The following is a 27,933-nucleotide window of genomic DNA, read 5'->3' as shown; positions in this document are numbered from 1 at the left end:
TGATTACAGGAGGCAGCTCTGATCAGTCTCAGTCTCCTCTCCCGTCCCGGCACATTTACCTTGTTAATTTAGAAGGATTTGTACACTTATTAAGAGCCGCAGAACCGGCCAGGACAGCAGCTGCCCTGCTATATTTATCCAAGTCTCGTGGCCGCGAAAAGCCCATTGAGTAGGATCAACCAGCAACGGAAAGCCGCCCATGTGCTGCTGCTCCGTGAGCGGCTCCTGCTGGATACAACAGGTATAACATCTTATATTACATACTGTATACACTGCACATACTACACAGTTACATAGTAGATGAGGTTGAAAAATGACGTGCGTCCATCAGGTTCACCCTATGCTAAATTTAAACGATAGATACGTTATCCTTTATCTATACTTACTTATTGATCCAGAGGAAGCAAACACAAAACCCCAGTGTCATATCATCCAATGATATCTCATAAGGGTAAAAATAAATTCCTTTCTCCCTCTCTACCTGCCCACATACCTTCCTCTCCCTTCCTCCCTCTCTACCTGCCCCCATCCCTTCCTCTTCCTCCCTCCCTCTCTCTACCTGCCCTCATCCCTTCCTCTTCCTCCCTCCCTCTCTACCTGCCCACATCCCTCCCTCTTCCTCCCTCCCTCTCTCTCTACCTGCCCACATCCCTTCCTCTTCCTTCCTTCCTCCCTCTCTTCCTGCCCACATCCCTTCCTCTCCCTTCCTCCCTCTCTACCTGCCCTCATCCCTTCCTCTTCCTCACTCCCTCTCTACCTGCCCACATCCCTCCCTCTTCCTCCCTCCCTCTCTTCCTGCCCACATCCCTTCCTCTTCCTTCCTCCCTCTCTACCTGCCCACATCCCTTCCTCTTCCTTCCTCCCTCTCTACCTGCCCACCTCCCTTCCTCTTCCTTCCTCCCTCTCTACCTGCCCACATCCCTTCCTCTTCCTCTCTTCCTCTCTCCCTCTCTACCTACCCACATCCCTTCCTCTTCCTTCCTCCCTCTCTACCTGCCCACATCCCTTCCTCTTCCTTCCTCCCTCTCTACCTTCCCACATCCCTTCCTCTTCCTTCCTCCCTCTCTACCTGCCCACCTCCCTTCCTCTTCCTCCCTCCCTCTCTACCTGCCCACATCCCTTCCTCTTCCATCCTCTCTACCTGCCCACATCGCTCCCTCTTCCTTCCTCCCTCTCTACCTGCCCACATCCCTTCCTCTTCCTCCCTCTCTACCAGCCCACATCCCTTCCTCTTCCTTCCTCCCTCTCTACCTGCCCACATCCCTTCCTCTTCCTCCCTCCCTCTCTACCTGCCCACATCCCTTCCTCTTCCTCCCTCACTCTCTACCTGCCCACGTCCCTTCCTCTTCCTCTCTCCCTCTCTACCTGCCCACATCCCTTCCTCTTCCTCCCTCCCTCTCTACCTGCCCACATCCCTTCCTCTTCCTCCCTCCGTCTCTACCTGCCCACATCCCTTCCTCTTCCATCCTCCCTCTCTACCTGCCCACATCCCTTCCTCTTCCTCCCTCCCTCCCTCTCTACCTGCCCACATCCCTTCCTCTTCCTTCCTCCCTCTCTACCTGCCCACATCCCTTCCTCTTCCTCCCTCCCTCACTCTCTACCTGCCCACATCCCTTCCTCTTCCTCCCTCTCTACCTGCCCACATCCCTTCCTCTTCCTCCCTCCCTCTCTACCTGCCCACATCTCTTCCTCTTCCTTCCTCCCTCTCTACCTGCCCACATCCCTTCCTCTTCCTTCCTCACTCTCTACCTGCCCACATCCCTTCCTCTTCCTCCCTCCCTCTCTACCTGCCCACATCCCTTCCTCTTCCTTCCTCCCTCTCTACCTGCCCACATCCCTTCCTCTTCCTCCCTCCCTCTCTACCTGCCCACATCCCTTCCTCTTCCTTCCTCCCTCTCTACCTGCCCACATCCCTTCCTCTTCCTCCCTCCCTCTCTACCTGCTCACATCCCTTCCTCTTCCTCCCTCCCTCTCTATCTGCCCACATCCCTTCCTCTTCCTTCCTCCATTTCTTCCTCTTCCTTCTTTACCTTCCGCCCCCTCTTCGCTCTCCCTCTCTCTCCCTCTGCCACTCACTGGCTTGTCTCTCCCTCTCCCCGCAGGGTTAGCGCTGGCATGGAGTTTGTTCTTCCAACTGGAGACGCAGCTTCTGACACCTACCCCACTTGGCTGAAGTTCCACATTGGCATTAACCGCTACGAGCTATACCCACGGAGAGACCCTCTTCTCCCCATCCTACTGAAAGAGCTGTCTTCCGAGAAGATCCTCAACTCTGGTGATACCCTCTCTGCAGCCCTCACTTGCTCTTTACCCCTACTGGTTATTCTTATTGTCCACCTTCGTGGTCCTACCCTTCTTCTATCTGCTGTTCCTCTCTTCCCCTCCGCTGTTTATCTATACCCCTCCAGGGGTGGGGTCAGGTTTTACGGATATCCCGTACTTCAGCACAGGTGACTCGGTCTTCGACTGCACCACCTGCGCTGAGGCAGAGATATTCTGAAAACCTGGCTTGTTGGTGGACCCTGAGGACGGGAGTTGCCCCACCCCTGATCTACTGTCTCGCTCGGTGGGGTGCAATTCTGCGACTCCAAAAACAGCACCCCATATATTAAAGTAGTCCTCCCCTTGGCCGAAGGGTAAGAAGCAGGGGGTCGCGGGAGCTGAAGCACGTTTATTTCAGCTCCGGGGATCCCCTGCTACCCTAGCTACTTGCCTGTAACGGTAGCGGCGGTAACATCTCCGGGGGAGGGCGCCCCCCGCTGGGGGAGTCGGGAGATTGAAATTCGCTGATGTTCCAGCGTCACCTTTCCTAGTATGTATTGTGGGAGCCGGGGGGGGGGGGGCCAAAACTTAAATTGAAGGAGTAGGCTACTCCATTAACCATTTCAGTGCCAGGTGGCAATGTCGTTGGCTTTCTTAATCAAATGGACTCGGGGCTGGAAGCGAACATGCGGCTGTCTTGGTTTCTTTGGAAATTACAAATTATTGTCTTTTTTTTTTTTTTTTTAAATCTGGACCCCACAATAGAGCGAGTGGGTGGGGGGCGCATGTGATTCAAGTGTTTACACCACCTCTAGCCCACCCTAAACCTGTTGGAGCCTAACAAAAAGTTAGGGGGAGCGGGCTTTGCCTGCGCAAACTCCGGCTCTGCACACAGTTAAAAATGGCATTAAGAGTTGAATAAATGTTAAAAAAAAACAAACAAAAAAACACTCTTCTCTAATACTACGCAGCTGATTTTTATTAAACACGTAAGATTTTGTATGTTTTGCTGCTTTAACGTCTTAAACACGTCCCTGCGAGGGCCCGGTGGAGCTTTGTTTAATACGTTGACGTCTTTGCTATCACATGTAGCATCTTGCAGCTTCTAAAAGTAGATATCAGCAGCAGCATAGCGAGGGGTTATCAGCTAGCGCACATTATCTGCCAGAAAACCAACCCATATCTCCATTGCTGTCACATTGCAGTTCAGAAGCCGGGTGGCACCCAACTGAAGCTGCTAATGACCTTTCCCAACTATGGACAGGCTCTCTTCAAACCCATGAAGTGAGTATGAGAAGAGAGAAGTCCGGAGCGCAGAGACACAGCGGGACAGTGTGTTTCTATAGAACGATGAGAGGGAGACGTGTATACAAGGCAGGATGATTATCTACGTGTGTGTACGTGTGTGTACGTGTGTGTACGTGTGTGTACGTGTGTGTACGTGTGTGTACGTGTGTGTACAGTGGCTTGCAGAGCTATTGTCCCCCTACCAACAATCTCACAAGTTGTTTAATTACAAATAATGTATGCATATTTGTTCAAACTGACTATTTTTATTCAAAGCTAAGGAGCTGTAGGGGTTGCTCATTCTTATACGAGGAGGTTACAGGTCAGCAAAGGAAGAAAGAAACAGTGAAAAATACTGGTTGCATAAGGCCACGGTCCCAGTGCCTTCTACGCGTGCGCTGTGACCCAATCAGTCCGGTCCCAGTAATGACCTCCTCGTGGAAGGTGCATCCACATTCTACTGCAAGTTTTTGCAAATACAAAAAAATTGTATTTGCAACTTGCGACGGAGGCGTGGCAATGCCCTTCCCCCCCCCCCCCCCGACGGTTCAGCCAATGAGGGTGGACCAGCTGGATGAGGTCATGGCCATGCCCCTGCAAACCCCCCACCTCGCCTCTTCCCGTCGCAATCTCTGCCTCTCTCCAAAGACCGCAGCAGAAGCGCTGTGCACGTGACGCCCCCCCTCTCCCCCCCCCCCCGCCGGGCGCGCATGCTACAGTGTACACTGGGACCGCGGCCTAAGTATCCAGCCCCTTAAGTCAGTACTTGGAAGAAGCCCCTTTTGCAGCAATTGGGTCTCTTTGGACCGGTCCCTACCAGCCTTGCACAGTGGGATGGTGATATTTTTGCCCATTCTTCCCAGGATAATTGATCCAGTTCTGTTAAGTTTGTTGGGGATCGTCGATGGCGACGGTCTTCAAGTCTCGCCATAACTGTTCCATTGGATTCAGGTCAGGACTGTGACTGGGCCGCTCAATAACATCCATTCTCTTCTTGTTCCATGTCCCAGTGTGACTTTGGCTTTCTGCTTCGGGTCATTGTCCTACTGAAATGTGACTTCCCTCCCCAGTGTCAGAGTCTGGGCTGAACTGGAACAGCTTTTCCTCCAGGATTCCCTGTAATTTGCACCATCCATTCTCCCCTCTGTAACTTTGAATAAAAATTGTTAGTTTGAAACAATGCGCATATATTATTTGTAATTCAACAACTTGTGTCAATAGTAGTGCCGCAGGAGGAAGCCACAACGTCTATATTAATGAACAATTGGTTAACTGAGGAAGAAGTTCATAGACGGCTTGATAAAATTAAAGTAAATAAGGCACCTGGCCCGATGGCATACATCCAAGAGTTCTCAAGGAGTTAAGCTCAGTAATAGCAAAACCATTATATTTAATATTCAAGGACTCCATTTCCACAGGCTCAGTACCACAAGATTGGCGTAAACCAGATGTGGTGCCTATATTTAAAAAGGGAGCTAGATCACAACCAGGGAATTACAGACCTGTAAGCCTGACATCTATAGTGGGGAAGCTACTTGAAGGCTTAGTACGGGATAATATTCAGGAATACCTAATGGGAAACAAAATTATTAGTAATAGTCAGCATGGATTTACGAAGGATAGATCTTGCTAAACTAACCTTATTTGTTTCTTTGAGGAGGTAAGGAGGAATTTAGACCAGGGTAATGCAGTTGATGTGGTCTACTTAGATTTTGCAAAAGCTTTTGATACGGTTTCACACGAGGTTGGTGTACAAAATAAAGCAAATTGGACTCAGTAATAATATATGCACCTGGATTGAAAACTGGTTGAAGGACAGACAACAGAGGGTTGTCATAAATGGAACTTTTTCAGGTTGGGCTAAAGTCGTGAGTGGAGTACATCAACTACTATGTAACTGTGATATTATTGGTAGGGGGTGAATACTTCTGTGTGCGTGTGCGTGGGCGTGTATATATATATATATTATATTTTCTTTGGTTTCTCTCAGACAAAGCAGGGACCAGGAGACGCCCGCAGACTTCTTCTACTTTTCAGACTTCGAGCGACATAACTCAGAGATAGCAGCTTTCCACCTGGACAGGTACACACAGGCACACAACTACACAAACACAATGCAGAAATAGTAGCTTTGCAGTTGGACAGGTGCCCAAAGATTTACACACAGACTCTAGACACATAGCTACACACAAACAAACAATTACATACAGTTACAATAAGGCATAATTCAGAGTTAGCAGCACAAAAGACACAAACTTACACACATACAAACAGATGCACACTTATTGTCTCACTAATACACAGACACACACTTAAGAGACAGGCACACTTACAGATACAAACACACAACTGCAGTTAGCAACAGATACAGCTACATACAGGCACACATATACACACATATATACAGCCATGCTCACTCATGTATCACACTTCTCCTCTCCTATGAAGGATCCTGGACTTCCGCCGCATCCCGCCTGTCGTTGGGCGTCTGGTGAACCTGACCAAGGAGGTCCGAGATATCACCACAGACAAGAAGCTGGCCAAGACCTTCTACATCTCACCAGGTGAGGGACCAACATGGGAGACCTCCAGCCAGGGATAAGGGAACTTCTGTCAGGGAGAAAGTAAGATGTTCCGAGGTCTCTGTGTGATGATTATAAAGGGTTCAGAGAACCACTACTTTCTTATTTACAAACTGGGAGTACCGGTACTTTTACAAACCCAGCATAATACTACCTTCACCAATTTTCTGAGAGTCTCACTGTCCGGCCTTCCTGCCTCTCACCTGTCTCCCCTACAATCTATCCTTAACGCTGCTGCCAGAATCACTCTACTCTTTCCTAGATCTGTCTCAGCATCTCCCCTCATGAAATCCCTCTCCTGGCTTCCGATCAAATCCCGCATCTCACACTCCATTCTTCTCCTCACTTTTAAAGCTTTACACTCTTCTGCTCCTCCTTACATCTCAGCCCTAATTTCTCGTTATGCACCATCCAGACTCTTGCGTTCTTCTCAAGGATGTCTTCTTTCTACCCCCTTTGTATCTAAAGCCCTCTCCCGCCTTAAACCTTTTTCATTGACTGCCCCTCACCTCTGGAATGCCCTTCCCCTCAGTACCCGACTAGCACCCTCTCTATCCACCTTTAAGACCCACCTTAAGACACACTTGCTTAAAGAAGCATATGAATAGGACTGTGGCTATTCTGAACACATGGCACATAAAGCTTGGCCCCCTGCAGATGCACTTACCAGAACTCCCTCCTACTGTCTCTGTACGTTCTCCCTACCTACCAATTAGACTGTAAGCTCCTCGGAGCAGGGACTCCTCTTCCTTAATGTCTAAAGCACTTATTCCCATGATCTGTTATTTATATTATCTGTTATTTATTTGATTACCACATGTATTACTGCTGTGAAGCGCTATGTACATTAATGGCGCTATATAAATAAAGACATACAATACATACAATACAATACAATTTGAGGTCTTTCTCATTCATTTTGAGCATCAGCGTCCCATGGACTCTGCAGTCTTCCATTAAAATGTAGTTTTTGTGGTCCAGAACCCCCAAATCTACCCCTGATTTTGCCTTTTAGAGGTTGGAATATCTTCATCTCTGGTGGCTTCATCTCAGCTGCAGATGAGACCAGGAGAGAAGTGAGTGAAAGGAGATAGGCTGTCTCTCTCTCTCTCTCCCCCTCTCTCTCCAGAACATGTTCTGGCGATCGCGTCTGAGTGTGGCCTCGTGGGCGCTAACGTTTGGGTAGGGTTACCAGACGTGTCACCCCAGTTGTGAAACACAATCTATTGTCTTTCACTCATCTTTATAATCCATGTTTTTCCTTCGCTAAATGAGCATTGTTTTGCCAAGATGCACACATGGAGATCATAGATTTGGAGGTTTGGGGCTTTTTCATTGAAATGTAGATTCTAAATATCTTGAGAAGAGTGCAGGGAGGTGACGAGGTTCATGTGTTCTGTTAGGAATTATATTTCAAGGTCCCCTTTGTCCATTCGATTCTTGCACATGTGATGTTTAGAGCCAGACAAGACCCAAAAGATTGAGACTCGCTTCCAATGAGTGACACTCACTTCTAATCAGTGGCACTCACTCTAAATTTGTGAGACTGCTTTCCAGTGAGTGAGACTCACTTCCAGTGTGTGAGGCTGCCTTCTAATGTGTGAAACTCACTCTTAATATGTGAGGTTGCCTTCCAATGAGTGACACTCTCTGTTAATAATTGAGGCCGCTTTCTGAGTGAGACTCACTCCCAATAAGTGAGGATGCCTTACTATGAGTGAGACGCAATTTAAATGAGTAAAGCTACCTTCCAGGGACTGGCCCTCAAGACGAGTGAGTGTATTTCAACAAGTGAGACTCACTCTAGGTGAGTGAGTATTTCCAGTCATGCCCTCCCAACACTCACACTCACAAGTAAACTCCATTCCATGGATGCACTCCCTTCTTTTCTATCAGTGACCACACCACACTAACCCCTCAGCCCTGATCTCACGTCTCTCTGTCTCACAGCTAACAATGTGTGTTTCTATGGTGAGTGCTCCTACTACTGCTCCACGGAGCACGCCTTGTGTGGGAAGCCAGACCTTCTGGAGGGGTCGCTGGCCGCTTTCCTACCGGACACTGTGCTTGCCAAAAGGAAGTCCTGGCGCAGCCCATGGAGGCGCTCCTATCACAAGAGCAGGAAGGCTGAGTAAGTACACAGAGGGGGGGTCTGATAACTTGATAGTTCGTCAGCTGGCGCCCCGGGAGGGGCCTTGATTTGGCTCTTGGACTCTCAGCTGCCCAGGCAACTAGTATGAAATTAGCTGGAGAGAAGTGCAGTTTTCTCTCTAAAACTCACTTGTACGTTAAAGCCATGTAAATATATATGGTACATGTAAATATCATGTAAATATATATGGTACATGTAAATATCATGTAAATATATATGTTAAAGCCACATAAATATATATGTTAAAGCCATGTAAATATATATGGTACAGATGTTATAAATGTTTGCAAAATGTTGAATCATAATTTTGAAGTCTTCCAATGTCTCTAAACTGACATTATAATAAACGTGTTGCCCTTCTACTCTTAAATGTTTTGTGATCTGGCCCCTTTGGGGAACTGGTGGAAGAGCCCTGATCCCGCAGCTGTTTCTCCCGGAGATCATAGATTTGTTGTAGACTGACTGACTGAAAACTTGGTTGATAAACACCACCTTATTTTGAACATACACCTGTATATACCCAGGGAAAGACTGAAGTAATGATTCCAGTAACAGACTAAAGAGACTAGTTATAAATCAGTTATATGAAAATAGCACTGTTAATGGAGAAGAGACGGGATATATAGATAGATGGATAAATCCAAGACTGGCAGACGGACGGATTGACAAATAGAGATATAAAGATAGACAGGCAAACAGAAAGATATCAAATAGATAGATAGTATAATTGTGCATTTTTCTGGCAGTACCAGGCTAATACCTATTCCCCAATCTGATCTCTGCTTCTCCTATAGCTGGGAGTTAAATCCGGATTATTGTGACACAGTGATAGTGCACCCGCCCTATGACCAGGGAACCAGACTCCTAGACCTGATAGATCTCTGCATCCTGGACTTCTTCATGGGTAAGGAATTGAGCAACGCCTGTCCATATCCCCATACACTTGAATGGCATCTTCCTCCTACACACATCAACACATCCAATAGACTTTTGTGGAATCAGCACCCTCGTCCTACACCCTTCATCGCATCCAATACATGTCTGTGGGATCACCACCCTCCTCCTACGCCCATCATCACATCCAAAACACGTCTGTGGGATCACCACCCTCCTCCTACGCCCATCATCACATCCAATACACGTCTGTGGGATCACCACCCTCCTCCTACGCCCATCATCGCATCCAATACACGTCTATGGGATCACCACCCTCCACCTACGCCCATCATCGCATCCAATACACGTCTGTGGGATCACCACCCTCCTCCTATGCCCATCATCACATCCAATACACGTCTGTGGGATCATCACCCTCCTCCTACACCCATCATCGCATCCAATACAGGTCTGTGGGATCACCACCTTCCTCCTGCGCCCATCATCACATCCAATACACGTCTGTGGGATCACCACCCTCCTCCTACGCCCATCATCACATCCAATACACGTCTGTGGGATCACCACCCTCCTCCTACGCCTATCATCGCATCCAATACACGTCTGTGGGATCACCACCCTCCTCCTGCGCCCATCATCACATCCAATACACGTCTGTGGGATCACCACCCTCCTCCTACGCCCATCATCACATCCAATACACGTCTGTGGGATCACCACCCTCCTCCTACGCCCATCATCACATCCAATACACGTCTGTGGGATCACCACCCTCCTCCTACGCCCATCATCGCATCCAAAACACGTCTGTGGTATCACCACCCTCCTCCTACGCCTATCATCGCATCCAATACACGTCTGTGGGATCACCACCCTCCTCCTGCGCCCATCATCACATCCAATACACGTCTGTGGGATCACCACCCTCCTCCTACGCCCATCATCACATCCAATACACGTCTGTGGGATCACCACCCTCCTCCTACGCCCATCATCACATCCAATACACGTCTGTGGGATCACCACCCTCCTCCTACGCCCATCATCGCATCAAATACACGTCTGTGGGATCACCACCCTCCTCCTACGCCCATCATCGCATCCAATACACGTCTGTGGGATCACCACCCTCCTCCTATGCCCATCATCACATCCAAAACACGTCTGTGGGATCACCACCCTCCTCCTACGCCCATCATCACATCCAATACACGTCTGTGGGATCACCACCCTCCTCCTACGCCCATCATCGCATCCAAAACACGTCTGTGGTATCACCACCCTCCTCCTACGCCCATCATCGCATCCAATACACGTCTGTGGGATCACCACCCTCCTCCTACGCCCATCATCGCATCCAATACACGTCTGTGGGATCACCACCCTCCTCCTACGCCCATCATCGCATCCAAAACACGTCTGTGGGATCACCACCCTCCTCCTACGCCCATCATCACATCCAATACACGTCTGTGGGATCATCACCCTCCTCCTACGCCCATCATCACATCCAATACACGTCTGTGGGATCACCACCCTCCTCCTACGCCTATCATCGCATCCAATACACGTCTGTGGGATCACCACCCTCCTCCTACGCCCATCATCGCATCCAATACACGTCTGTGGGATCACCACCCTCCTCCTACGCCCATCATCGCATCCAATACACTTCTGTGGGATCACCACCCTCCTCCTACGCCCATCATCACATCCAATACACGTCTGTGGGATCACCACCCTCCTCCTACGCATCATCGCATCCAATACACATCTGTGGGATCACCACCCTCCTCCTACGCCCATCATCACATCCAATACACGTCTGTGGGATCACCACCCTCCTCCTACGCCCATCATCGCATCCAAAACACGTCTGTGGTATCACCACCCTCCTCCTACGCCTATCATCGCATCCAATACACGTCTGTGGGATCACCACCCTCCTCCTGCGCCCATCATCACATCCAATACACGTCTGTGGGATCACCACCCTCCTCCTACGCCCATCATCACATCCAATACACGTCTGTGGGATCACCACCCTCCTCCTACGCCCATCATCACATCCAATACACGTCTGTGGGATCACCACCCTCCTCCTACGCCCATCATCGCATCAAATACACGTCTGTGGGATCACCACCCTCCTCCTACGCCCATCATCGCATCCAATACACGTCTGTGGGATCACCACCCTCCTCCTATGCCCATCATCACATCCAAAACACGTCTGTGGGATCACCACCCTCCTCCTACGCCCATCATCACATCCAATACACGTCTGTGGGATCACCACCCTCCTCCTACGCCCATCATCGCATCCAAAACACGTCTGTGGTATCACCACCCTCCTCCTACGCCCATCATCGCATCCAATACACGTCTGTGGGATCACCACCCTCCTCCTACGCCCATCATCGCATCCAATACACGTCTGTGGGATCACCACCCTCCTCCTACGCCCATCATCGCATCCAAAACACGTCTGTGGGATCACCACCCTCCTCCTACGCCCATCATCACATCCAATACACGTCTGTGGGATCATCACCCTCCTCCTACGCCCATCATCACATCCAATACACGTCTGTGGGATCACCACCCTCCTCCTACGCCTATCATCGCATCCAATACACGTCTGTGGGATCACCACCCTCCTCCTACGCCCATCATCGCATCCAATACACGTCTGTGGGATCACCACCCTCCTCCTACGCCCATCATCGCATCCAATACACGTCTGTGGGATCACCACCCTCCTCCTACGCCCATCATCACATCCAATACACGTCTGTGGGATCACCACCCTCCTCCTACGCCCATCATCGCATCCAATACACGTCTGTGGGATCACCACCCTCCTCCTACGCCCATCATCACATCCAATACACGTCTGTGGGATCACCACCCTCCTCCTACGCCCATCATCACATCCAATACATGTCTGTGGGATCACCACCCTCCTCCTATGCCCATCATCACATCCAAAACACGTCTGTGGGATCACCACCCTCCTCCTACGCCCATCATCACATCCAATACATGTCTGTGGGATCACCACCCTCCTCCTACGCCCATCATCGCATCCAATACACGTCTGTGGGATCACCACCCTCCTCCTACGCCCATCATCACATCCAATACACGTCTGTGGGATCACCACCCTCCTCCTACGCCCATCATCACATCCAATACATGTCTGTGGGATCACCACCCTCCTCCTATGCCCATCATCACATCCAAAACACGTCTGTGGGATCACCACCCTCCTCCTACGCCCATCATCGCATCCAATACACGTCTGTGGGATCACCACCCTCCTCCTACGCCCATCATCACATCCAATACACGTCTGTGGGATCAGCACCCTCCTCCTACGCCCATCATCACATCCAATACACGTCTGTGGGATCAGCACCCTCCTCCTACGCCCATCATCACATCCAATACACGTCTGTGGGATCACCACCCTCCTCCTACGCCCATCATCACATCCAATACACGTCTGTGGGATCACCACCCTTTTCCTACGCCCATCATCGCATCAAATACACGTCTGTGGGATCACCACCCTCCTCCTACGCCCATCATCGCATCCAATACATGTCTGTGGGATCACCACCCTCCTCCTATGCCCATCATCGCATCCAAAACACGTCTGTGGGATCACCACCCTCCTCCTACGCCCATCATCGCATCCAAAACACGTCTGTGGGATCAGCACCCTCCTCCTACGCCCATCATCACATCCAATACACATCTGTGGGATCACCACCCTCCTCCTACGCCCATCATCGCATCCAAAACACGTCTGTGGGATCACCACCCTCCTCCTACGCCCATCATCGCATCCAAAACACGTCTGTGGGATCACCACCCTCCTCCTACGCCCATCATCACATCCAATACATGTCTGTGGGATCACCACCCTCCTCCTACGCCCATCATCACATCCAATACACGTCTGTGGGATCACCACCCTTCTCCTACGCCCATCATCACATCCAATACATGTCTGTGGGATCACCACCCTCCTCCTACGCCCATCATCACATCCAATACACGTCTGTGGGATCACCACCCTCCTCCTACGCCCATCATCGCATCCAATACACGTCTGTGGGATCAGCACCCTCCTCCTACGCCCATCATCGCATCAAATACACGTCTGTGGGATCACCACCCTCCTCCTACGCCCATCATCACATCCAATACACGTCTGTGGGATCACCACCCTCCTCCTACGCCCTTCATCGCATCCAATACACGTCTGTGGGATCACCACCCTCCTCCTACGCCCATCATCACATCCAATACACGTCTGTGGGATCACCACCCTCCTCCTACGCCCATCATCACATCCAATACACGTCTGTGGGATCAGCACCCTCCTCCTACGCCCATCATCACATCCAATACACGTCTGTGGGATCACCACCCTCCTCCTACGCCCATCATCACATCCAATACACGTCTGTGGGATCACCACCCTTTTCCTACGCCCATCATCGCATCAAATACACGTCTGTGGGATCACCACCCTCCTCCTACGCCCATCATCGCATCCAATACATGTCTGTGGGATCACCACCCTCCTCCTATGCCCATCATCGCATCCAAAACACGTCTGTGGGATCACCACCCTCCTCCTACGCCCATCATCGCATCAAATACACGTCTGTGGGATCACCACCCTCCTCCTACGCCCATCATCACATCCAATACATGTCTGTGGGATCACCACCCTCCTCCTACGCCCATCATCACATCCAATACACGTCTGTGGGATCACCACCCTCCTCCTACGCCCTTCATCACATCCAATAGACTATTGTGGGATCACCATTCTCTAACACACATTGGTTGCCTTCAGTGGCAAAGCCAGTGTCATAAATGACTACTCTCTCCCTGTCTATTGAGGGGAGGGACTGTTGGTTTTACTCTGGGATTGAGGGCACAAGAATCAAGAAACCCAGACAAACAACATGGCAGTCATACTAAGGGTCCTTCCCTTGACTTATTGTTTAGTGAGAGCGATGGTAGGTTTCTGGAAGTGGGTAGGTTGGGTTAGGATTCCCAGTTTGGGGGTTATCTCGTGGTTATTCCCCCACGACCATGATCTTCATGTGTTTGTAAATTTCTCTCCCAAAGGAAACCAAGATCGACATCACTATGAGACATTCGAGAAGTTTGGGAACCAAACTTTCCTCCTCCATCTGGACAATGGCAGAGGGTGAGAGGACAGAGGGGGAGGAGAAAGAGGGATTTGGGAATAGGGCGTGAGGGGTGGGGGGAGAGAAAAAAAAATAGGTAGAGAAAAATAGAGAGAGCGGTAGAGATGAAGTGAGATAGACCTATGCAGTATATAGAGAGGGGGAAGAGATGAGAAAGGGAAAGAAAGAGGAGTTAGATAGGTGAGAAAGAAGGGGAGTACAAAGAGGGGTGAAATTGAAGGAGAAAGAGAGAGAGGGAGGAAGTGTGTGTGTGTGGCGATGGAAGAGATCAAAGAGCTGGAAAGTGTTGAGGAAGACAGAGAAGTGATAGAACGAATGCAGGAGGAGGAGTGTACAGTAGCATTGGAGAATTAGAGAGAGGAGGTAGAGAGTTTGAAGCAGAGTAAGTGAAAGACGATCCCGTAATATTGACTGTCTGTGCTCTAACCCCCAGGTTCGGACGTCACTCGTATGATGACCTTTCCATCCTGGCCCCTCTCCAGCAGTGCTGCCGGTCAGTCTTGTTAGACACTTTTCCTCTGACAGAGGGGCGGGAAAAGCAATGTGGATTAATGCTCTATCCTTCTAGGTCCCAAGAAATGGTCGATCTTCTCCAATGCATGGATTATTTAATGGGGTCCTTTGTAATCTTAGTCTCTCATCTTCACTTTGGTTTGCAACTTCATTCCAGCTTCAAAGTGTGGCACGGGTCTGTCGGAGGGGTTGGCAGCTTGAATACTTGACCATCCTTCTGCTCTCACCATTTTGTTTTAAAGATTACCTGAACAATGGAGCTGATCTGTGGTACCCCAATGTCCGGAGAACACCCCCGTCTCAAGATATTTGTATTATTTTGTTTGTGCCTGTCACACACAAATAATAATAATCATAATAGCATGTTCTTAAATAGCGCTGCTGGTTTTACGTAGCGCTTTACAAAGACATTTTGCAGGCACAGGTCCCTGTCACGTGGAGCTTACAATCTATTTTATTGTGCCTGAGGCACAGGGAGATAAAATGACTTGCCCAAGGTCACAAGGAGCCGACACCGGGAATTGAACCAGGTTCCCCTGCTTCAAACTCAGTGCCAGTCAGTGTTGTTGCTCACTGAGCCGCTCCCTCTCACAAAAAACAACAAGTATGGGTGCGGGGAACAGAAAGTCGCGATGTCATCTCCCGATAGCTTTGCCACATTTTGTTGGCATTTCGTAGCAAACCTTGACTCAGCGGCCATTTTGTCTTCGCCAAGCAAGTATTCTTGGACAAAACTGCTCATTGATCGGGAACCTCGGGGTCCCCAGAAGTTGGGGTACCACGGAAAAACACAGACGCTAACAAAAAATTGCAAAAAAAAATCAGCAGACAGCTAATTTTAACCCATCTTCCAACAGAAAAATCAGCAACACTGCAGGCCTCTCTGCCAGTCAGTGGGTTAATAGAGCTCCTTTATTATTGGTTTCTTTCGTAGCATTTGCGACACCCCGAAGTCTCCCCGCTGCAAAACTGGGGCCAAAACAGGGATGTTGCAGGGTACATGCAACCACACAGGCGGGTTCTTTGGATAAGGCTTATTTATTTGAGCCCTAAAACATACAGCACACCAAAAACAAATAGCTTCTCATCAGCAAACAAAAGAAAATAGCTTCTTTTTAGCAGACAGAACAAAATAGCTTCTCTTCAGCAGACAAAACAAAAATAAGGCAGCTTCTCTTTTGTATGCAGGAGACAGACAGTTCATCACACATGTACTTTGCAACACAGACCTTACAGCAGTAATCTCTTCAGCATTTTCAGCCCTGTCTCCTCACCAGCTCTCTTGCCTGTGTGTACAGCCTGGGGTTTTAACACCTTGATTATGCAGCTGGGGTCAGACTAATTAAGCAGCCCTTCTCAACTTAACCTCGTCACTGCTGCACTGCAAGCCTAAACATAGGTTTTCCAGGCATATGGCTGGTGACGTTCATTCACCCTGTCACAAGGGGAAAAAAACCAGCTCTGCATTGATAAACAGAAACAAAAATCCCATTGGTTCCAAGGGGAATATTTTTTCTTAATAAATCGGGTGCATTTTAATGGCCCCACGTCTTGTAACCGGGACTTTAGTAAACAGACATGCTGGAAACAGTTGCTATTTTTAGGGACGGATTAGGAAGGGATTATTTAATGGGATCAGGTACCTTTCTCAGTTGCCCATTTTACCCCAGATAACCGTCTAGAAAGAGTATTCAAATGGTGACATGAGCATGTCATTACCCAGAATCCTTTGCTGTAGTGGAAGCACGGTACACTGTGCGTTTGTGGGCCCTGTTTAGATGTGAATGTGCTCATAAGTGTCCTTTTTTGTTGCTGAAAACTGTGATGGGTTAGGGTTGTCATCAACTTATAAAGCTATGTATGACATGTTCAGCAAGGGCGGGAGCTAAAAGTGACACTTCACATACTCAGCGCCATAAACGAGACTACAGTCTTCGAGGGCTGTGTGTTAAAATCTCCAGCTAGCACATCTGGGGCAAAATGTGGTGCAAAGAAATAGGTGTTGTGTGATGGTGAAGAAAAAAGGCGCTAACACTAATAGTGTTCACTCCTAATTATGCAGTGAATATATTAAATCAATCAAGTGATTCAAAATAGTTCAGTGAAAAAAACGTGATAATACCATGAAAAATAAATGAATTAAAACCCCCTGCTCAAACCCAGCTGGTAGGGACTGGTTTCGTAGGTCCCCCAATTTGTAGAAATCCGTTCACAATCCAGGGGGAGCACATAAGGGAAATAAAACAAGAATACAATCTAAGTGCAGACAATATGACAAATGGTGAAGAAATATACTAAGTCTTGGCTCTTTAGTTCAGCCTACTCACAAGATGTAGATAAAATACGGGCAATAAGGAACACTGTTTTTTTGCAGGAAGACCTCTATTTCGATTGTGATGAAGACCTCCAATCTCAGCAAAACAGCGGTGTACATAAGGAAGGAAAGATGTACATAGTGCAGACCAATCATAAAACACGTAGCTTTTATAGGATTAAAAAATGAACACTTACAATATGACCATTCAAATAATGCATATATCACGACAATTGTGATGGAAGAGAGAATGCTGTGGACATCTGGCTCACCCCCCGCCTCCGGTCTGCAATCACTGTGTAAGACGCCGCTAGGTTGAGCTCTCCACCTCCGGGAGATTTTGTTATAATAATTGCTTATGTATGTATGTCTTTATTTGTATAGCGCCATAAAATGTACATAGCGCTTCACAGTAGTAATACATGTCATATAAATAACAAATATAAATAACAGATCATGGGAATAAGTGCTTCAGACATACTGTAAAAGTAACATTAAGGAAGGAGTCCCTGCTCCGAGGAGCTTACAATCTAATTGGTAGGTAGGGAGAACGTACAGAGACAGTATAATACTCCCTTATATACACAGATGGAATTGCCAATAAAGTATTTAACGTCATAAATGAGTGCAGACCTTTTAGAAGTAAACACCTTTTATTAATTGCCAATTATGGAGGGTATATTAGGTTGCTAGGTAGGAGGGGGCGGTACACTCCTGACGAAGCCACGCATCTGATTGGCGAAACGCGTAGAGTGGTAGCCGCCCACTGGATCAGAGAATCAGCGAAGGAGCTCTTAGACCCAGAAACACCAACCGGAGGTGACGTGACGTGGCCAACCGGAGGTGACGTGTCGTGGCCAACCGGAGGTGACGTGACGTGGCCAACTGGAGGTGACGTGTCGTGGCCAACCGGAGGTGACGTGTCATGGCCAACCGGAGGTGACGTGTCGTGGCCAACCGGAGGTGACGTGTCGTGGCCAACCGGAGGTGACGTGTCGTGGCCAACCGGAGGTGACGTGACGGCACGGCACACCTCAGAGGGAGCCCCGGAGGTGGAGAGCTCAACCTAGCGGCGTCTTACACAGAGATTGCAGACCGGAGGCGGGGGGTGAGCCAGATGTCCACCGCATTCTCTCTTCCATCACAATTGTCGTGATATATGCATTATTTGAATGGTCATATTGTAAGTGTTCATTTTTTAACCCTATAAAAGCCACGTGTTTTATGATTGGTCTGCACTATGTACATCTTTCCTTCCTTATATACACCGCTGTTTTGCTGAGATTGGAGGTCTTCATCACAATCGAAATAGAGGTCTTCCTGCAAAGAAACAGTGTTCCTTATTGCCCGTATTTTATCTACATCTTGTGAGCAGGCTGGACTAAAGAGCCAAGACTTAGTATATTTCTTCACCATTTGTCATATTGTCTGCACTTAGATTGTATTCTTGTTTTATTTCCCTTATGTGCTCCCCCTGGATTGTGAACGGATTTGTGCAAAGAAGTAGCACAGGATTCAATTAAAACACATCACCCCTTTCCAACGGGATTATAAGTGAGTAGACGTTTGTTTTGACACATGGCTGCATTTTCCGCTCGTATTTGTGTCAAATGTAAGACAGTTTTTCCTATGTGACGCAAACTAGAAGAGTTGACGTCAATTCTGATTTTTGTTTCTGGACGCAGAGTTCGATACATCTCTAATCTGTGCGTCATGTGACTCCTCCTCCTGACACTCCCTGAAATCGCAAGGGGACACTAAACTCAGAGCACAGAGCTTGATACATTGACACAGAGACGCCAGATGAAAATGACGTAATTTGGGTCACTTTTACTCCGATACATCACCCCCAGGAGTTGTATTTCTTTGATAAATCTGATGCTACATTTTTGCCCCAATTTTGCAGTCGAGAGACTTAACCCCTGTAGTACCTGCAGATTACACATTATATGATGCTTTGCAAGGCGTTGCTCGTCCCCTCTGGCAGTGGAAACGGTTGGAAGCCAAACCACAGCCACAGCAGAGGTCTCTCTCTTTGAAGTTCTCTTTTCTCTAAGAGGTTGGGTTTCTGTATGGAAACCAAGTATAAGGTTCTACAGCAGGTAGGAAAATGGAATCAATCCAATTGCCTCCACTATCAGACCCATCACCATGCCACCGAAAAGACTAAATCCAGAGACCTGACCCTAACCACTGCCCACTAACCAAGCAAGCTCTCAATGCACCTAACCCATAACCCGACCATAATGTTCCCTACCCACCAACCAAGCAAGCTCTCACTGCACCTAACCCATAGCCTGACCATGTTCCCCCCCCCCCACACTAACCAAGCAAGCTCTCAATGCACCTAACCCATAGCCCGACCATAATGTTCCCTACCCAGCAACCAAGCAAGCTCTCAATGCACCATACCCATAGCCTGACCATAATGTTCCCTACCCACCAACCAAGCAAGCTCTCAATGCACCTTACCCTTAGCCTGACCATAATGTTCCCTTCCCAGCAACCAAGCAAGCTCTCAATGCACCTTACCCATAGCCTGACCATAATGTTCCCTACCCAGCAACCAAGCAAGCTCTCAATGCACCTTACCCATAGCCTGACCATAATGTTCCCTACCCACCAACCAAGCAAGCTCTCAATGCACCTTACCCATAGCCTGACCATAATGTTCCCTACCCACCAACCAAGCAAGCTCTCAATGCACCTTACCCATAGTCTGACCATAATGTTCCCTACCCAGCAACCAAGCAAGCTCTCAATGCACCTTACCCATAGCCTGACCATAATGTTCCCTACCCACCAACCAAGCAAGCTCTCAATGCAGCTTACCCATAGCCTGACCATAATGTTCCCTACCCAGCAACCAAGCAAGCTCTCAATGCACCTTACCCATAGCCTGACCATAATGTTCCCTACCCACCAACCAAGCAAGCTCTCAATGCAGCTTACCCATAGCCTGACCATAATGTTCCCTAACCACCAACCAAGCAAGCTCTCACTGCACCTTACCCATAGACAATTTGAAAGGAAATCTGCGCTCACGCTGTCCCAAATGTTTATAAAAAGATCTGCAAGTCTCTTGCTGCCGTCCGCTGGAGAACTCCACGATCTCCTGTAATGTGAGCCCCCAGACGGGAACTCACAAAGCAATGCAAACGGAAAGAGCGGAGAAAGCGCCCTGAAATCCAGGATATAAATTCATATAGTCAAATAGCCCCAAGATAAGACTGGACAATACAATGATACAGTTATACAATAATTAATTTACAACTAGCTTGGAGGTACGGAGTGGGTGACCGGGAGATCCAGAAGAGCAGCCACGGGAACAGATGAACCAGGTTGGGACCCGTGAAGCTCCGTCGCCTATCTGTTCCTCTCTTTTACCGGTTTGACTCTCCACCAATAGAAGCTCACGTAGCAGCCCCTCGTGACCTCAACGTGTTTCGCACTGCGTGCTTCATAAAGAACTGGTGGAGAGGCAAACCGGTAGGAGAGAGGAACGGTTAGCCGACAGAGCTTCACGGGCCCGGACCTGGTTAATCTGCTTCCGCAGCTGCACTTTCGGATCTCCCGGTGACCTTCTCCGTACCTACAAGCTAGATGTAAATTTATTATTGTATAACTGTATAACTGTATCATTGCATTGTTAAGTCCTATCGTGGGACTATTTTACTATATAACTGTATATTCTACATCTCAGTGAGCTTTCTCCGCTCTTTTCGTTTGCACCTAACCCATAACCCGACCATAATGTCCCCCCCCCCTACCCACCAACCAAGCAAGCTCTCAATGCACTTAACCCATAACCTGACCATAATGTCCCCCCCCCCTACCCACCAACCAAGCAATCTCTCAATGCACCTAACCCATAACCGGACCATAATGTCCCCCCCCTACCCACCAACCAAGCAAGCTCTCAATGCACCTAACCCATAACCCGACCATAATGTTTCCACATTCCCTCCCTACCCACCACAGTGACATCTTAACAGTTACTCTATAATCTAACCTATATATAACCACACCTTTGTTTTACTAACTAATATACATCGCCCTGGATAAGAGCGCTATATAAGTGTTGTTATAAATAAAGACAAGGTGAGCCAAGTGGTTATTACAGGCTGTCAAATTCTATGTTTCTATGGGGTACTCCATAACGATGGACATTGTAGTGTTCTCATCTCCTCCATGCTGGATAACCACAAAGCTGCTCCTTCCTCCTCACCTAGGATTAAGAAGTCCACCCTTCAGCGTCTGCAGCTCCTCTCCTCGGACTCGTACCGTCTCAGCGACCTGATGCGGGAGTCGCTCTCATTGGACCCCCTCACACCCGTGTTGTCGGAGCCTCACCTCTCTGCCTTGGACCGCAGGCTGGGTGTCACCCTGAGCGTTTTGAGGCAATGCCTGAAGAAGAACGGGCGCCAGCGGGTTGTCCATGACGATATGACCAAGCTATAAGGACCCCGGAGCCGAGGGTACAGGGGATCTTTTCCCATCCCGTCCCTTCAAAAACCTGTTTCCCATACGTTGCGATGGAGACCAATCATGAGTGGATCCCATTAAAAACAATGAAAGTATTTATTTTTAAGGGGACTGATTAAATCAGTTATATACAAATAAGGCCTTGTAGAGGGGATCTCATTGAAACTAATGAAGACGGTTATTAAGTCATGTGGGGATCCCATGGAAGTATACGGCAGGAGCAGCCAACTCAAGTCCTCAAGGCCCACCAGCAGGTCAGGTTTTCAGGATATCCCTGCTTCTGCACAGGTGGTGCAGTCGTAGGATGAGCCACTGATTGAGCCACCTGTTCTGAAGCAGGGATATCTTGAAAATCTGACCTGATGGTGGCCCTTGGGGACTGGAGTTGGCCACTCCTGCTCTATGGGGAGGGATATTTTTTGCACAAGGAATCCACTCTCCATGACGCAGCTGCACTCACTTCCCCCTTGTTCTTACTAGGATGGGAGGGGGGGGGCAGGGCTCTTGGAGATAAACCTGGTTACTATCAGCTATGGGAACCTTTTGGTTCCTGAGATACTAACCGAGAAAGGTAGCGCCGGTTACCTCCCAGTATTTCAATCTTCAGCATCATGCCGGCCAACAGTAAGCCACTACAGATGGCGTTGTTGCTTCCTGTTGGCCCAAGTTATGCTGGAGGTTTATACCGCCATTTTGTTTCCCCTGAAGGGGACAGGGACGCTCTACTTGTATCTTGAGAACCAATTGGTCCCCGGAGCAAAAATAACGAGGTCCCGCTCTGGGGAGGGGGGAGTTACAGAAAAACGAGTAGGAGGGTTGGCTACTTTATTACGGGTCACATTCAACTATTTGGAGGATAATTACGTAATGTCCAATACGAGTATATTGATTGCAATAATTTATTTTATTAGGTATCCCATGAACGTTTGTGTGATTAGCGGGTTGAGGTGTAATGCTAGATTACCTGTACATAAAGTAAACGAGAATAGCCCGAAAGATACAAATTCTTTTTTTTTTATGGATAGAAGACGCTTTATAGACGCCCAACGAAGGGGTTCAACCGATCAGCCCACTTCAATGTGAGAACATTGTAATTATTCTCCCAAACGTTTGTCATTCAATCAAAAAAAAAAAAGGAAAATCAAAATACAATTTCAGGGACAAAACACACAGAAGTTTCACTTAGACCGGGCTCACCGTTTTAACATTTCCCTTTTAAAATCTACCAGCGATTATCTACTATTCAACCGGTTTTACTATAGAAATGCTGCCTTAATCGGACCTAACAAATTGCCCCTGTCAACTTTCAGAACTTGACACAATAATCTTTGTTATTGAAGAACAATAAGAAAGATTTTTGTGACAAGTGGTGACAGTTGTTAGGCTCATATTACTCATCATTGGTTTTACTTTTTGCGTAGGTAATGCAGTAATTGGGGAAGGGCGCGGATAAATGTAACTTGCTTGTTAAAGTCTCAGCTATCTACTTTAAGAAACGTTTAATATGTTTTCTAATCCTCTACATACGGTACAATCATTTATTACAACCTAAGCCGCCTGAGCCAATATATATTAATCGGCTTTTTCATTGCAGGTTGCCTTTCTTTCTTTTTTTTTTACATAATGTTATTATACATTTACAAGAAATGTTCATGTTTTGTTCTTTAACTTCATTAGGGTGTGTGTGTCCCGCCTCTGCGTATGCGCATGGTGTTATCCGTCTCTGCGCATGAGCACGGTGTTATCCGTCTCTGCGCATGAGCACGGTGTTATCTGTCTCTGCGTATGCGCACGGTGTTATCCGTCTCTGCGTATGCGCACGGTGTTATCCGTCTCTGCGTATGCGCATGGTGTTATCCGTCTCTGCGCATGAGCACGGTGTTATCCGTCTCTGCGCATGAACACGAAGTTATCTGTCTCTGCGTATGCGCACGGTGTTATCCGTCTCTGCGTATGCGCACGGTGTTATCCGTCTCTGCGTATGCGCATGGTGTTATCCGTCTCTGCGCATGAACACGAAGTTATCCGTCTCTGCGCATGCGCACGGTGTTATCCGTCTCTGCGCATGAACACGAAGTTATCTGTCTCTGCGTATGCGCACGGTGTTATCTGTCTCTGCGCATGAGCACGGTGTTATCTGTCTCTGCGCATGAGCACGGTGTTATCTGTCTCTGCGCATGAGCACGGTGTTATCCGCCTCTGCGCATGCACATGAAGTTATCCGTCTCTGCGTATGCGCACGGTGTTATCCGTCTCTGCGTATGCGCATGGTGTTATCCGTCTCTGCGCATGAACACGAAGTTATCTGTCTCTGCGTATGCGCACGGTCTTATCTGTCTCTGCGCATGAGCACGGTGTTATCTGTCTCTGCGCATGAGCACGGTGTTATCTGTCTCTGCGCATGAGCACGGTGTTATCCGCCTCTGCGCATGCACATGAAGTTATCCGTCTCTGCGTATGCGCACGGTGTTATCCGTCTCTGCGTATGCGCATGGTGTTATCCGTCTCTGCGCATGAACACGAAGTTATCCGTCTCTGCGCATGCGCACGGTGTTATCCGTCTCTGTGCATGAACACGAAGTTATCTGTCTCTGCGTATGCGCACGGTGTTATCCGTCTCTGCGTATGCGCACGGTGTTATCCGTCTCTGCGCATGCACATGAAGTTATCCGTCTCTGCGTATGCGCACGGTGTTATCCGTCTCTGCGTATGCGCATGGTGTTATCCGTCTCTGCGCATGAACACGAAGTTATCCGTCTCTGCGCATGCGCACGGTGTTATCCGTCTCTGCGCATGAACACGAAGTTATCTGTCTCTGCGTATGCGCACGGTGTTATCTGTCTCTGCGTATGCGCACGGTGTTATCCGTCTCTGTGTATGCGCACGGTGTTATCCGTCTCTGCGTATGCGCACGGTGTTATCTGTCTCTGCGTATGCGCACGGTGTTATCTGTCTCTGCGTATGCGCACGGTGTTATCCGTCTCTGCGTATGAGCACGGTGTTATCCGTCTCTGCGTATGCGCACGGTGTTATCTGTCTCTGCTCATGAGCACGGTGTTATCCGCCTCTGCGTACGCGCACGGTGTTATCCGTCTCTGCGCACGCGCACGGTGTTATCCGTCTCTGCGCACGCGCACGGTGTTATCCGTCTCTGCGCATGCGCACGGTGTTATCCGTCTCTGCGCACGCACACGGTGTTATCCATCTCTGCGCACGCGCACGGTGTTATCCGTCTCTGCGCACGCGCACGGTGTTATCCATCTCTGCGTATGCGCACGGTGTTATCTGTCCCTGTGTATGCGCACGGTGTTATCCATCTCTGCACATGCGCACGGTGTTATCCATCTCTGCGCACGCGCACGGTGTTATCCGTCTCTGCGCACGCGCACGGTGTTATCCGTCTCTGTGCACGCGCACGGTGTTATCCGTCTCTGCGCACGCGCACGGTGTTATCCGTCTCTGCACACGTGCACGGTGTTATCCGTCTCTGCGCACGCGCACGGTGTTATCCGTCTCTGCGTATGCGCACGGTGTTATCTGTCCCTGTGTATGCGCACGGTGTTATCCGTCCCTGCGTATGCGCACGGTGTTATCCGCCTCTGCGCATGCGCACAGAGGTATCCGTCTGCGCATGCGCACAAAGTTATCCGTCTGCGCATGCGCACAAAGTTATCCGCCTCTGCGCATGCGCAGGGAAGAAACTGGGAGAGAAAGGTGTTATGCGCATGCGCGTGTCACTTATGTTACAGACTTCTGTCACCATGAAGCAGACTTGTCCCAGCAACATTTTTATAGGTAGGTGCCAACAAAGACGTTTCACTTCAAAAACTGTCACTATTAGAATATATATTTTTGGGCGTATGCGGAAAGCTGTTTTATTGATGACTTTACGGGGTGTATGTGCGCTTACATACTAGCCGGAAATTTCTCCGCCTGTTAATAGTGTTAGCATACGATTAAGTTGCGGTGTATCAACCACTAATTAGCTATATGCAGTAGGTGAACCAGATGTATTATTTTCACAATTTGGCAATTATAAATAATATTACACTAATAATGTACAGTTATTAAAGCAGCAATAACTATTTTCCCACTTGTTTTCTCTTTTTTTTAATTATTATTATTGTATATGTAAAGGCTGTGCAATGTATACTTCTACATTCTTATCTTAGGTGGCAATCGTTTGGTGCTATAAATCTGTAAAAATCCTCCTTGGGGGCCTAACATAATGGCCGCCATTCCGTTTCAGTCACTCCTTCAATCAGTGTAACTCAGCAGCTACAATGTATCCTGATATTACTATGGTAACATTGTCTATTGTTACAGCTTGCAGCTCAAACCCTGGTAGCCGAGCAGAGTGACTACTGGCGCCCCATACGGAGGGTCTGTATCTCCAGAAGCAGGGGGTCCCCGGAGCTGAAATTCATGGGGGGGGTCAGCTCCGGAGACGCCCCTGATTCAACACTATGACCTCATGACCTAGCGACTTGCGTTACCCTCAGAGGGCTGGGGATTTTTTTTCCGGGTTCGATCGCGTCCGGCTTTCCACAGGAGCGTAGGACGGGATTTAACCAGTGAGGAAACGGAGGCGGAGGGTCCCTCCTCTTCCATTTTCTCAAATGGCCGCCGCGGTCACACTGACCTTGCTGCGCTGGAGGGGCCGTGGCACTCGGGCGCCATCACCCGTGCTCCGGCCCTCAAGGGGTTAAATTAAAAGCAGAATGATATGTAGTTGTGTCTATTTAGAACTAGTATTACACATCTGTAGGCCTCTTTCCTGGGACAGTGGGAGGGCTGGGGGGATGAATAGACTTCAGCCGGGGTGAAAGAGTGGGGAGGGAAGATGGAAACGAAAGGAGAGAGGGTGAGAACAGAGAGGGGAGAGAGGGAGAAAGGGGGAGGGAAGAGAGAAGAGAGGGGGGAAGAAAGTGAGGAGGAGGGTGAGGGGTAAGAGAGAGTGAGAGGAGAGTGGGGAGAGTGAGAAAGGAGAGGGGGAAGAGAATGAGAAAGGGGAGGGGGAGAGAGTGAGAAAGGAGAGGGGAGTGAGAAAGGAGAGGGGAGAGAGAGTGAGAAAGGAGAGGGGAGAGAGAGTGAGAAAGGAGAGGAGAGAGAGAGTGAGAAAGGAGAGGAGAGAGAGCGAGAAAGGAGAGGGGGAGTGAGAAAGGAGAGGGGGGGGGGGGAGAGTGAGGGAAGTAAATAATTACATCTCTGCATCATAGTAATCACACACACGCCCTGGTATAAACATTTAGGAGCATCAGCGCTCTGGATTCTGCCCTGTTCCCAGGCTATAAAACATGGGTCTAAAAGGGACAGACAGGAGTTCTAACAAGTGGAGATGAAAGCATGGAGCTCAGATCGTGGGAGCAAAGACACTGTACAGCTGTGGTGGCCAACAGGTCAGGTTTTCAGGATATCCCTGCTTCAGCACAGGCAGTGCAGTCGAAGACTGAGCCACTGATTGAGCTACCTGTGCTGAAGCAGGGATATCCTTAAAACCTGACATGTTGGTGGCCCCTGAGGACTGGCGTTCCCACCCCTGGATATTATTTAGTCAGCGATCCGGACCCTGCCCGGCATTTTCCCCTAGTTCCCCGTTTCACCCCTCTGGGAGGTAATACCGCTGGGGGTCCCGTATTTTTTGTGCATTTTATTTTTCCCACTAAATTCCGACGTTGTTTTTATTTAGAAAATCCGCAGCTCGGTTCAGGAGATAGAAACATTAAGGGCCCGTGGGGTGGGGGGAGGGGTTTGGGAGGGGGGGAATGGAGCTCTCCCCGGAGCCCAATGCAGTGTAACGTTTACCACGTTAACCTCGGATGCCAGAGATGAAGAAATCATACATTTCAGCTCTGTCCCATGCCCCTGAGAATTCCACCTTTAAATTCCAAAAAGGCCTATCTGTCGCCCATATAAATATCCGGAGCCTGCTGCCCAAACTGGACGAACTAAGGGCATGGTGCCTTATGCATAAACCCAAAGCCATCATTCTTACAGAAACATGGCTATCCCTTAAAAGTCCTCATGTAAATATCGCCATTCAGGGATACTCCATTTTTAGGAGAGATAGGTCAAAGAGAGGAGGAGGGGTGTTATTTTATATTGCAGACACCTTACAATTTACACTGTTAAATTGCCCCCCAAGCCCACCCTCCTTTGAAATTCTAGTTGGCAAAATCTGCCTCCCCTTTTCTAAGCAAATCT

General features: G+C 48.8%; 1 protein-coding gene across 1 annotated transcript in view; it reads left to right on the top strand.

The window, feature by feature from the left end:
* Positions 1-25,802, top strand: part of LOC142467895 (extracellular serine/threonine protein kinase FAM20C-like) — a 30,547-nt gene extending 4,745 nt beyond the window's left edge. Inside the window, exons 2-10 of the mRNA XM_075573852.1 lie at positions 2,103-2,275; positions 3,468-3,546; positions 5,540-5,632; positions 5,998-6,113; positions 8,082-8,262; positions 9,078-9,187; positions 14,335-14,416; positions 14,851-14,910; positions 21,477-25,802. Of these exons, the coding sequence (XP_075429967.1) occupies positions 2,103-2,275; positions 3,468-3,546; positions 5,540-5,632; positions 5,998-6,113; positions 8,082-8,262; positions 9,078-9,187; positions 14,335-14,416; positions 14,851-14,910; positions 21,477-21,705 (1,123 nt within the window). The 3' untranslated portion in view covers positions 21,706-25,802. The remainder of the gene's footprint in view (positions 1-2,102; positions 2,276-3,467; positions 3,547-5,539; positions 5,633-5,997; positions 6,114-8,081; positions 8,263-9,077; positions 9,188-14,334; positions 14,417-14,850; positions 14,911-21,476) is intronic.
* The last annotated feature ends 2,131 nt before the right edge of the window (positions 25,803-27,933 follow it).

Source organism: Ascaphus truei, chromosome 17, assembly GCF_040206685.1.
Source record: "Ascaphus truei isolate aAscTru1 chromosome 17, aAscTru1.hap1, whole genome shotgun sequence".
In the NCBI taxonomy this organism is placed as follows: domain Eukaryota; kingdom Metazoa; phylum Chordata; class Amphibia; order Anura; family Ascaphidae; genus Ascaphus; species Ascaphus truei.
This window is presented reverse-complemented; position numbering and strand designations above follow the sequence as displayed.